The sequence below is a fragment of the Colossoma macropomum genome, unplaced genomic scaffold (genome assembly GCF_904425465.1).
Source record: "Colossoma macropomum unplaced genomic scaffold, Colossoma_macropomum, whole genome shotgun sequence".
Classification (NCBI taxonomy): domain Eukaryota; kingdom Metazoa; phylum Chordata; class Actinopteri; order Characiformes; family Serrasalmidae; genus Colossoma; species Colossoma macropomum.
In genome coordinates, this window is record NW_023494789.1 from 3570596 (window position 1) to 3583079 (window position 12484).

At 40.7% G+C, this 12484-nt stretch overlaps 1 protein-coding gene across 4 annotated transcripts in view; it reads left to right on the forward strand.

The window, feature by feature from the left end:
- The window catches only part of lrrfip1b (leucine rich repeat (in FLII) interacting protein 1b), a 70319-nt gene that overhangs the window by 38960 nt on the left and 18875 nt on the right, over positions 1-12484 (forward strand). For 2 of the 4 annotated variants that reach the window (XM_036569804.1, XM_036569805.1), the window contains 2 exons: positions 11788-11817; positions 12022-12147. In XM_036569804.1, coding sequence (XP_036425697.1) covers positions 11788-11817; positions 12022-12147 — 156 coding nt within the window. Of the gene's footprint in view, positions 1-3504; positions 3571-8622; positions 8686-10708; positions 10787-11787; positions 11818-12021; positions 12148-12484 lie in introns of all 4 variants that reach the window. The other 2 variants (XM_036569802.1, XM_036569803.1) reach the window with 2 other exon arrangements.

Here is a 12484-nt window from a genome sequence, read left to right on the forward strand (position 1 = left end):
CCCGTATGCCTGTGAATGAATGACTCTGAAGTAGTTACGGAATAATGAGTCTTAGGACTAATAACTGAACAACACGCCTAGTGTTCAGGGGGTTAAAATGCTTCCGACCGGTCGTCATAACATCAGCATCATGACCAGAGTGCAAAAAGAGCTGGTATATAGGAATAAACTGAGGCTGTGAATGTTTTGAAAGATTTCAGTTCAATATATATTCTTAAGGCTTGTTTTACGCTTCAGTTCTGAACAGAATTCTTCGTATGGTGGTGTAAGTATTTTTTTAGGAAAGAATACTTCAGTCTAATCAAAAACAATCTTCAGTTTTTATTGGCTGGCTTCTCATTTGTTAGTAAACAAAAACAAACTTTTTTAAGACTGGCCTCCATTGGAAGGTCAGTCCAGTCAATGTCAGTGTGTTAAAGTGAGGGAGCTGGCTTTGGTGACAGTGGCTCTCACTGTAGCCTGTAGAATGGGGTAATCGAGAAAAGGCTGTCGCTCCACCCTTTAGAACAACTACACTACCATTCATGAAAGTGTGGAGTCACTTGCCATGTTAACAACCTTTATTGTTTTATGTACAGTAATATCTTATATACAATAACATATGCAGTGTAGCCATGTGCTAGTATATCATATTATTATGTTATTCGGAGTATTAAATTTATTATAACTTATTTCTGGATGCTGTACAGCAGTGGTTTCCAGCCTGTGGGTCACGGGCCCCTAGTGGGCCATGGTTGTTCTATTAGGGTTTTTTTATATAAATGCAGAAGTTTATAACAATGTATTGATGTTTAACCAAACCAATAATTCTGAATATGACAGATATTGTTGTGATTATTATTTGCAAAACTATAATGCCTAAATATTTAGGTTGCACTCAGTTATTGTTATGTGTAACATGTTTTTGGTCATATGGATTTCATCTATTGTATTATTGATAAATGTCTACAAACAGAACAGTGTAGGATTTACTGTTTAAAATGTGTTAGGCTACATTAATTATTGTGTTATATTTGCTTAGCTTTTGTTTTTGTGGTCGTTTGTGTGGACCGCAAGTTGCAAAAGGTTGGGAACCCCTGCTATACAGCCAGAATGGGCAGAATATATTTAAATATTTAAATGTGTGTTCAGTAATGTGTAGCACTATGCATAAAAAAAGATTTTCAAAATACATTAATAATACATTTTGAATATATATTAAAAAGGCAAGGAAAGACATTTTTTACTTAATTCACATTGTTCCTCACTGTTAATAGAGGGCAGTTTTTAATGTAATCCTTTTGTTAATATGTTTTATGAAACATTCACTTGTCATTTAAAAGAAAAAAAATTCTCAACATTTTTTTTTCTCTCTCATCACCTACCTCAGTCCACTGCCGCTCCTGTAATCCCCTGAACTGGAATCCAGCAAAACTCCAATACTAAGCTTAAAACTCATACATTACTGAGTGGATTATTAGTTTGATCATTCTTCAAAAGAGCTCAGTAACCGTATTCTGAATACTACCTTTTACAAAATGTAACAATGTATATAGATACTTAATTTCTGTATTCTGAATACATATTCCCAATACTTCCATATGCCGTTACATCACGACCCTGTATTCCACTTTCTCAGTCATTTTAGAATCATAGCCCAGTTTCCCCAAAGCATCTTAGTGTTCAGATCATCTTGCCTGGTAGAGAGAGTGTTCAGGGTGATGCTCGCTCTGCTGTTTATGATTCATCTTTGTGCTAAGATATTTTTGAGAAATGTGACCTTGTCCAACATTTTTAAACAGAACCTGCAAAGCTGCACAGGTCTAGCATATTAGAATCATTTTATACACTTGTCTGCAGCCAAATTGGCTTTAAATTGCTAAAAACAGTGACTCCAGAAATATGAACAGTAGTGTACGTTAGACAAACACTCACTGAGCACTGTTAGAAACATCATTCTAACACTGGTAGGGCCTCCCTTTGCTCTCAAAACAGCCTTAATTCTTCGTGGCATGGATTCCACAAGATATTGGAAACATTCCTTTGAGGTTCTGGTCCGTGTTCACATGAGTACATCATGCAGTTCCTGCACATTTTTCAGGCACTTTCATGCTGCAAATTCAGATCACGCGACTTGTAAGGCCACTGAAAAACACTGAACTCACCGAGTTTGACATGACTTTTGCCTTGTGGCATGGGACATTACCATGCTGGAAGTAGCCATTAAAAGATGGCTAATTGTGGCCATGAAGGGATGCGCATGATCAGCAACACTCAAATAGGCTGTGGCATTCAAGTGATGACTGACTGGTATAAACAGACTTAAGTGTGCAAAGAAAATACTCCCCACATTGTTACACCACCTCCACCAGCCTGGACTGTTGACATAAGGCAGGTTGGGTCCAAGGTTAGTACCAAATTCTGACTGTACCATCTGTGGGCCTCAGCAGAAATCCAGATTTATCAGACCAGGCCACATTTTTGCAGTCTTCAGCTGTCCAGTTTTGGGGAACCTTTGCCTACTGCAGCTTTAACTCTCTGTTGTTGGCTGACAGAAGTGGAACCTGCTGTCATCTTCTGCTGTTGTAGCCCATCCACCTCAAGGTTTGACGTGTTGTGCATTCTGAGGTGCTCTTCAGCTCAACAGAGTGGTTATCTGTGTTACTACAGCCTTTCTGTCAGCTAAAAACAGTCTGGTCATTCTTTATTGACCCCTTTTATCAACAAGGCATTTCCGTTTGCTGAGCTACCACTCACTGGACCTTTTTTCTTTGTTGAACCATTCTGAGTAAACTCTAGAAATTGTTTTGAGGGAAAATCCCAGGACATCAACAGTTATAGAAATACTCAAACCAGCCCATCTGGCACCAACAACCATGCCACGGTCAAAATCACTGAGATAGCACTTTTCCCCATTCTGATGTTTGAACACTGCCAAAGCTGCTGGCCCGTATCTGCATAATTTCATGCACTGCACTGCCGGCACGTGATAGGCTGATTAGATTATTTCATGAATGAGTAGGTGTACAGGTGTTCCTAATAAAGTGCTCAGTGAGTGTATGTTATGCTTCTGTTCTTGACTGTGTAGATTTATGCTTGTTCCCAAACATTTTCAGGACAGACATCCTAAAAAACCAGAGGAAAAACTATTTTTCAACAAAAGATATATTTTCTGTTTTTACTGAAAGCATAAAAACATTTGTTTTGCTGAGGGTTAGGATTATGGTTGTACATAGAAATTGCTTATTATATATAGTAATTACATCTAATACATGGGACGCGTGTGACCTCATAACTTGTATTAATTTTATTATTATGTAAAATCAAACGTTTGCGTGTAGACGAGTGTGTGTGCGTATATTTCACTGAATTTTTTGCAAAGCTGCTACTGCCTCCATCACAGTAACTCACACTCATGTTCGACCTCTCCTATAGCATCATTATACACAGTTGTATCTTGCCCACTTTTTCCACCTGTTTCTCTTTTCCGCGCCGTCTTATCTTGTCCCCTGTTGCTCGCCGTAGGGAAACTACTCGGACCTGTGTAGCAGCACCGGCAGCCTGCCTTCATCCAGACTTCAAAATGGCCGGGTCTGTCTCTCTCGTTGTATTTAATATCTCTTTACCACACACGCTTTATCTGTCTCTCTCTCTCTCTCTCTGTCCCTTCCGCTTTGTCCCTTCCTTCCTTTCTGCCCTCAGCGATCATCCTAATTATATTGCTCTCTCTTTCGTTTGATTACTTACATCTTGCTTGAGTCATCTCACAACGCTTGGTTCAGGAAGACAAACTGCAGGCTTGTGTGTTTAATGTTATATTTTCAACTGTTTCACTATCAAATCTTCCATAATATTCATTGAATTCATAGGATTTGAGGAGAAATGTGATTTCAGCCAAAGCACTCGTATTTCAGCACATTTGTTTATGTGTAAACACTCACTAAGCACCTTATTAGGAACACGGCCAGGATCCCACAGGACCACTACAGAGCAGGTACTATTTGGGTGGTGGATCATTCTCAGCACTGCAGGAACACTGACGTGGTGGTGGTGTGTTAGTGTGTGTTGCGCTGGTATGAGTGGATCAGGCACAGCAGTGCTGCTGGAGATTTTAAACACTGTGCCCACTCACTGTCCACTCTATTAGACACTCCTACGCTGTTAATCCGCTTTGTAGGTATAATTCAGAGGCAGTAGCTCATGTGTTGCTGCACAGTTTGTGTTGGTCATCCTCTAGTCCTTCATCAGTGGTCCCAGGACGCTGTTGGCTGGATATTTTTGGTTAGTGGACTATTCTCAGTCCAGCAGTGACACTGAAGTGTTTGAAAACTCCAGCAGCACTGCTGTGTCTGATCCACTCAGACCAGCGCAACACACACTAACACACCACCACCACGTCAGTGTTACTGCAGTGCTGAGAATGATCCACCACCCAAATAGTACCTGCTCTGTGAGGGTCCATGGGGGTCCTGACCACTGAAGAACAGGGTAAAAGGGGGCTAACAAAGTATCAGAGAAACAGATGGACTACAGTCTGTAACTGTAGAACTACAAAGTGCACCTATATAGTAAGTGGAGCTGATAAAATGGACAATGAGCGTAGAAACAAAGATGTGTTCCTAATAAAGTGCTGGGTGAGTGTATATACCAGTTACCAGCTTATTAGGTACATCTACATTGTAGCTGCACTCGTTGGCCATTTAATCAGATACTTACCACATACATGTGCTTTACAGATACACAGTTAGCGATTGAAGCACATCTTTTACTGCACACTTTTTTCAGCCCCCCTCCACCCCATTCATCAATAGAAAGGTACCAGCATATACCACCACTGACCATGTGATGATGTTTTTTGGGTGGTGACACACACCAACATTGTAGTAGCATGTTAGTGTGCTTTGCACTGGTATGAATATATCAGGTGTACAGAATGTAGCTCATGTTTTCCAGTCCTGAACAATTTGTGCGCGATTGTGATTAATTGCATTATTTGGTGTAGTTTATCACGATTATTCACGTGTCTTCATTGCTGTAATTTGACAGTGAAGAAAGATGTTCTCAGTGCTATATGAGAGGGTAAAATAAGCTTCAGCAGAATGTATTTATTACCTTCAATCATGTGAGCGCAATCATAGGAAACTGCATTTACCTTATTTTCATCACAAACGTGCAGTGAGAGCAACAGTGGCTGCATGTTCCAATTCCTTTGTGACTGTAGCCTCTCGCTCTTACCCTGCGTTCACACCAGCAGTGACGCGATGCGACAAAGCACCCCAAGGTCATTCATTTTCAATGAGAGTTGGCGATTTCAGGAGGCGGCGTGAACGTTGGCGACGTGAAGTGCGCGGAGTCAGTAACGCGACAAAGTTCAGCGGAGTTTAACTTAGTGCAAATAAGGAGCGAAGCGACATGGCAATTACCAATAGGAACTGAGCATTCAGCAGCGTAGTACGCACTCTATCTCCACCTGTGTGGAGTTTTTGGTTCCTAGATAATTTGTTTCTGCTACAGGTGGAATAATGGCGGTGGTATATATATAGACAGTAATCACAAAGACCAAATAGCGTTTTCCTCACAAACTGACTGCACAGATACGGGGATTAAATAAAAATAAGCACACAAGCGATTTCTCACCAGGATTTTTATTTCTAGCGGGAATGCATCAGATTTGTGCTTGGCGTCAGTGAAACCATGGCAACCAACGGTCCGCTCAAGTTCAGAAATGCCCATAGGTGATGAGCGATCGGCGACTTGGACGATGAAAGTCGCTGCCGGTGTGAACGTAGGGTTACACAGCGATTTTTGTGTCTCGTTTCAAAGTAAACTGCATTTGTTAGCTGCTTGTTCATTTATCCACTGTTATGAAAACGCCCTACATTGCTAACATCACTCTTTTGACTCTTTTTCATTATCACTGTGCTTTGCTTGTAAATGATACTTCAGACTTGATATATTTGGTTATAAACTAATTCAAGGCATTGCAGTAGCTGGAAATGGCTTTTATCAAGGCAGCCACTTGATATATAAAAAGTGCCATTCAAAAGCCGAATGAGACGGCTAAAGTTGCAGAGTCATAGTAACAATGTGTGAGCAGCTGGGCTTCAGCCTGGAACTGAGGATGAGTAGAAGGGTCAAAGTAGGAAAATGCATTAAAGGTGTTAAAAAAAATTAATAAATGAATATTTTAACTTCTACATAACACTGAAATAACCATGTCATAAACGTGTCTTGGTACATTCGTCCTTTAATATAACAGTGTCATGTTACCATTACCGGTCACTATGTTATGACTTCATATTAGCATGTGACATAAACTGTCATGACTTCAAACACTAGCATCTATCATGATAATCATTGGTAATGGGGACATAACACTGTTATATTAACTCATGACAGCATATAACATCTGCTATGACATGTTTATGGCACAGTAATGTCAATGTTATTTTTGTAGCACTCAAGGAAAGTGTTACCAAGTTACCATGTGATACAACCAGTAAAAACCTTATCACTGCCTTCGGTGCTGAAATTGGTCCACCCACTTGTGAGCGGTGGTCTTAGGGTGGTCCATTTCTACTGATGGACAGAGTAAAGGGTGGCTGACAAACTGTGCTGCAAAGGATGAGCTACTGCTTGATAAATGAACCTGATAAAATGACCAGTGAATGTTGAAAGGGTGAAGGGTGCCTAATGAACTGGAAACTCAGTGTGTACATATGTTCCCCTTCCTCTCTCTCTCTGTCCATAGCCCTCTGCTCTCTTTAGCGATGCACCCCGCTCGAGAAGTCACAGGGTTCGTTTCTAACGCTCCTAACAGTGTCCCATGACCTGGGCAGCATTATCTGCATGCATCTTGTTTGAAAGCTTTTTCCTTTGTTTTTTTTTGGTGTGTCCGTATTTGCATGCGTCCAGCGTGTGACCCATCAGATACTCCACTGCAAAGTCTGGCACCCAGGAGACTGGTCAGCGTTTGTCCATTAACCGGATGCAGCGTTTGAGCCGTGGCTGCTCACGTCACCTGAACTGTTCCCTTATTTCATCATTGTCATTTCACCAATAAGAAAAATGAAGAAATAGAAGAAAAGACTGGCTTTCTGTATTGCATGTACAGATATATAAGCAATGCAGAGTAGTTTAACTCCCTTGTCTTTGCCTGTTGGAGTGATATAGTTCATTTAAGGGGTTAGTTTTCCAAAAGCACAACAAAGAAAGATGACTGAAAGTCAAAGCTCTCTTATAGTAGACATGATTTTATCTCAACACTTTTGGGAAACTGAGCCTGGAATATCATTACAGTGGGATTTTATCGATTTTTCAGAAATTCTATATAATTAAATGGTTAAGATGTACACAGAGTCTGAGTGGTGTAGTGTGAAGTGCAGTGTTCTGGGGAAACTTACCAAGTCACAGTTGCTCTCAGTGGTGGTGATAAAAACCAGACATCCAAAGTGTTTAATGCCCCTAAAAGGGACATCACAGAAAGCTACTATATGAAAGTCACTGATGCCTGTGACTTTGTTTTACGGTAGATTTTGGCTGGAAATCTGTATTTTTACATCCATTCATGGTGGAGAGGTACATGCAGGTTTTAGCTTTACCTCTGTTTTATCATTGTCAACATTGGATATGAAAACTCAGAAGATGTGAGTCGGTTCAGTGGTCATTTTGTTAGCAAAAATGTGGCTATATTTGCCCAGATCTGTAAATAAAGCAGCTTTGTAGAAAACCCCTGGTTTCCATCACCACCTTTGAAGTATATCCACAATGCACCATTTAAGCCATAGAACACTCAAGTGTGTTATCGCGAAACAACATCATGGCTGTGATTTGGTCGCCGTAGATCATATTGGCGATAACACACTCCCCCAGCGTTCTATTGCTTTTATACAACAGTTAAATAAATACAGTAATAAATTAATAAACTGGGCCGTGAACGCGGCGTTTAATATGTTTTAATGTTCGCAGTTCCTTCACCAAATTATAGTTCCTTAACAAGCAGCTTGTTGCTACGTCAGAGTAACGAGCTCCGCCCACTCGCTGAACAGCCAGCAGTTCGTTCTCCAGCTCCACACAGACCGACTGACAGTTTGGGAATTTAGTGTCGTCTCATCTTCAGAGTCTGACCAAATCGGCTGTCGGTCAAATGTTAAAGGTATCCATTTTCAGTTTGTGGCAAAGTAAGAAGTAAGAACGTTCAAATGGCTTGAGCATCTCATACAGCTGTCAAAGTCGTTGCTTAGCAACAGCATCTCAGCGGAGTGATACAGTGTTTGTGAAAAACCTGTAATGTTATGGTGAAATAACAGCACAGTTAGAGACGCTTCTCAACCAATCAGCTTGCGTGGCCGGAACTAACTGTTGTATAATTCACATTAAACCACTCTGAATGATTTTGTTTACATCTCAACCATTGAATTATGAAGAAATTTTGAAAATTCGGTGGAATTCCTGTTGTGGTCAGTGGGTCTTGAGAGTCATTATTGGTGGTGCAGTTGGTTCAGCTGTGTGCTGTGAGTGTCGGTGGCTGACAGATAGCGACAGTGTGTGTGTGTGTGTGTGTGTGTGTGTGTGTGTGTATGTATGGGGGACCTCTGAGGTGAAGCAGTAGGTGCACAGCGAATGGTTGTGTTCTATCCGCAGGGCTCGTTGTATGAGGAGAATGCGTCCGGTGCTAGGCGGTTCAGTGGCTCCAGCACCCGTGGCGTAAGGCCCTTATAATTCCTCTTCTCAGGAGCATGGCCTGACTCTGACTAGCACTAGCACCCCCTCGTGGTCTCTTTCTGCATGGACCTGCTGTCAGACCACTTCGAGTTCCTGTTGACCAGCTTGACTTGCTGTTTATGTTGTCTGTCTTCATGTTTTGAAGGAAACCTATGCAAAAAAAAAAATGAATTCAGAGTTTTCCCCTCGTCCTTTCAGCCTGAAGTTCACTTCTTTAAGTTAGCACTGGAGATACAAGGCTAGTGGAGCCAAGCTTTTACCTCAGCAGTTAGCGTTGTGCTAATTGCCTGTCTAAATCAACACACACTTGGCTCAAACTGTGTTGAGTTCTCACTAATATCAAATAGACATGCTTAAGTGGTTTTCTGACACTGTTTGACACCGTTATCGATAAAATGGACAAACAGACATAAAACTTAGCTTAAGGATAGCTGCTAATACCTTTTAGCTTTTTAGCTATGCAACATGCTTTTGTCCATTTTTAGAGATTAAACTGTGTCATACAGAAAGCACATGAGCTAGTTTGTTGGAGATGACTTAGGTTTCCAGTTCTTGTTAGCTACATTAGCCTTGTATCTTGAGTAGAAACTAAAGAAACACATTTAAACACTAAACAGAGTAAGTGGAAAATTGTGTAGCTTGGATTTTTCAGTGAATTACTCCTCTTAGAGAAGAGTTTGGCGAAAAATCTAATTTGCCCAATTTTCCCTTTACCAAAACAGTAATCGATCTGAATAGATCTCAGTAGAACTGGAACTATAAGGCTAACATTGCTAACAAAACATGGAGCTCAGTGGTCACCCAAATAGCCCAAATCTTTTCTGTAAAAATCTTAGCCCTGCTGGTGACATCCCATATACGTGGCCACAGCTTAATAAGGCATGATCTTGTTCCCAAGCTTTACTAAGTTGTGGCCACGACTTAATTATCTCATCCCCACTCCTTCCTAATTTGTGGCCACGCATTAGGATCTCATTCCCACACGTTAATACAGCGTGACCAGGCATTATTTTTATTTATACCGGATGTCACCAGCAGGGCATCGTATCTAGCTGTTCAAACCACATTCATTCTCAGTCTTTAATAATGGTGCACAGATTTGCTGATGTGTTTTTGGACAAAGTATAACTTACTGTGAGCTATAAGAATAAACCAAACAGCACTGTTTCAGACAGCACCTGAGCCGGTATTCACAAGGCAGGACTGATCTTTGATCAGATTCTATACCTTTTACAGTCATTGCCACAAATACTGGTTCTAGATCAGCACTCCTACTCCTGAGGTGGTTTGTGAATACAGACTCTAAAGTCTAAAAGTGGCTGCTGGCAGTTTTCTTTACTTACATTAACAAGTCTGTGTGACTTGGATGTGGTTTGAGCAGTTTGGTGATGTATTATTACCGAGACAATGTTGGTTATTTGGGTGACTATTGAGTTAGCAGTGTTAGCTTAGCCGCTCCAGTTCTAAAGTAAAGAAGGAACATTTGGACTCTAAACACATCTTGGCTGGTCAGTGACATCTGGGGTAAGTGGAATATTGTCTAAATTAGATTTTAAACCATTTTTTTTACGTCCACTCTGTTTGCCTGAAAAGTTTGAGGCAGAAACATTTTTGATAGTGAGCCTGTTTTACCCTCTCCCTCCTTTATAAGGAGTCTGAGTGGCGATGATCACTGTGGAAAAGTGCAGATGGTGTACAGAATGTTTAGGCATGTGTCTAATTGTGAGTCATTTTCGATGGATGTATTTTCTTTTTGTAAACTGTGGTGTTTTGGTCATATTGGTGGTGGTCCAGCAGTTATGGTCTGCGTTAGGTTCTGCCCTTGGCATGAAATGTATGTATATTTTGTGTGTTTCGTTATGGTATATATGGTATATTTCCAACATTTTATGTAAATCTTCCTTTCTCTGTAAATCTCAGTTCTAACATTTCTCACTTCCTTTCTGGTAACATCTACTTTCTGTTTCTGTCTGTTTTCTCTTCTCTGCTTGCATGTTCTGTCCAGCCCTCGGACTACAGTGGTTTTCTGGGGTCCAGTTCCAGGGCCTCGTCTAGGGCCAGCTCAGCCCGTGCCAGCCCAGTGGTGAGCGCCCCTTTATGGTCACTCTGCAGCTGAGGCTTCAGGCCCAAAGCACTGTCCCTTCTTAAACAGATAATTTGGCAAAAAAAACAAAAACAAAAAAATTCTCCTTGCCCTAAATGATCAGTCAAGATGTGTTTGATGTCTGTAGTTTGCTTCTATTGTTTTACACTGGAGCTGTGAGGATAACGTAGCTAACAAGTCACAGAAGCTTATAGCCACCAATTAGCAGAATGGAAATGGCTTGCCTAAATAAAAGAAGAAAACAAATATTTTACGGAAAACAACACAAATGTCTCAACAACTAAATATAATAACACAGTATTCAGTATTTAGTGTGTCCACTCTGCCTTTATTACAGCTTCCTTTCTTTTCAGGAGACTTTGCAGGGATATTTTTTACAAACCTACAAAGTTCAGACATTTTCTGATTCTCAAAATTCAGGTTATCCCAAACGTATTCAATGATGTTGAGGTCTGAACTCTACAGTCTCTGTCCACTGTTCTGAGAACACCAGCAGCTTCTTTGTTTGATTTTCTTATTTTGTTAAATTACATGAATCTTAAAGCTCTAGTGCAAAATTAAAGGGGTCAACTTCAGACACCAAACATGAGGAGAAATTGTGTGAATTTGAAATATTGCTTTATCGTCCAGTGTGCGGTAGCCTTTAGGCTTTCTCTCATTGGATAATACAAGACATACCATGCCAGTACTTTGGTTAGTGACTCAGCTTCTGCAGTCACAGACCTGAACGCTGACTTCTGTATGTGGCCTGGCCTAAAAACAAGCAGAGCAGCCACAGCAACCTTGCACCCTCTAGTGGTCAGATCCCATTCCACTGGAGTCCTGTGGTTATATATGAAGCTGAAACTGGGCCCTGAGCTTGACACCTCCATGAGGTTATCAAATGCATGAGTAATTAAAGTGTGTGGGCATTTTCTGTTGCGGACCAACAGCAAAACAGCATAGAAACCCATAGTCTTACACTCTGATTTTCCCTTTAGGTGGAAGAGCGGTCAGACTTCCTGGAAAAGGTCAGTTGTTGTTATGAGCTGTTTTCAGTGTGTATAGTTCATCCAAACCTGGAAATACTGTGCAATCATGCAGTAACCTATTCTATTCTATTCTATTCTATTCTATTCTATTCTGTATGTAAATACATAGATACATTTTGAAACAGATTTGTTGAAATAAGTCTCTACACTGACTGACTATGTGTCTTTGGGATCTTTGTTTAGGGGTCCAGAACAGCTTCCACTCTCTCTGCTGCCACTCTGGCCTCACTGGGTGGGGGCTTATCTCGGAGAGGCAGCTGTGATACCTCAATCTCAGCTGACACGGAAGCCTCCATACGTGAGATAAAGGTAAGTGCAATCAAAAATAAAATATTCGTTGCTGTCATATCTCCAAAATGGTGAGAAGGAAAATAAACTTAGTTTATTTTGAAATATTAAAAAAAAAAAAATATGTTGAAAAACTTGAAGAACCAAAGCCTGATGTTTTAGGTTCAGAAGTTAAGGTCAGGCTAACTTTACACAGTGGAACTTTTATGCAACTTTTGTTGCTCGAAACCTACATGAAACTAAATTGTACTTCAGTAGCATAATGTAAAGCGTACTGCAACTCATTTGAAACTCAGTTGCAACAGTTGCAAGTGTCTCATGAAGCCATTTTAATGGAACAGCCACTCAAAATGGCGAT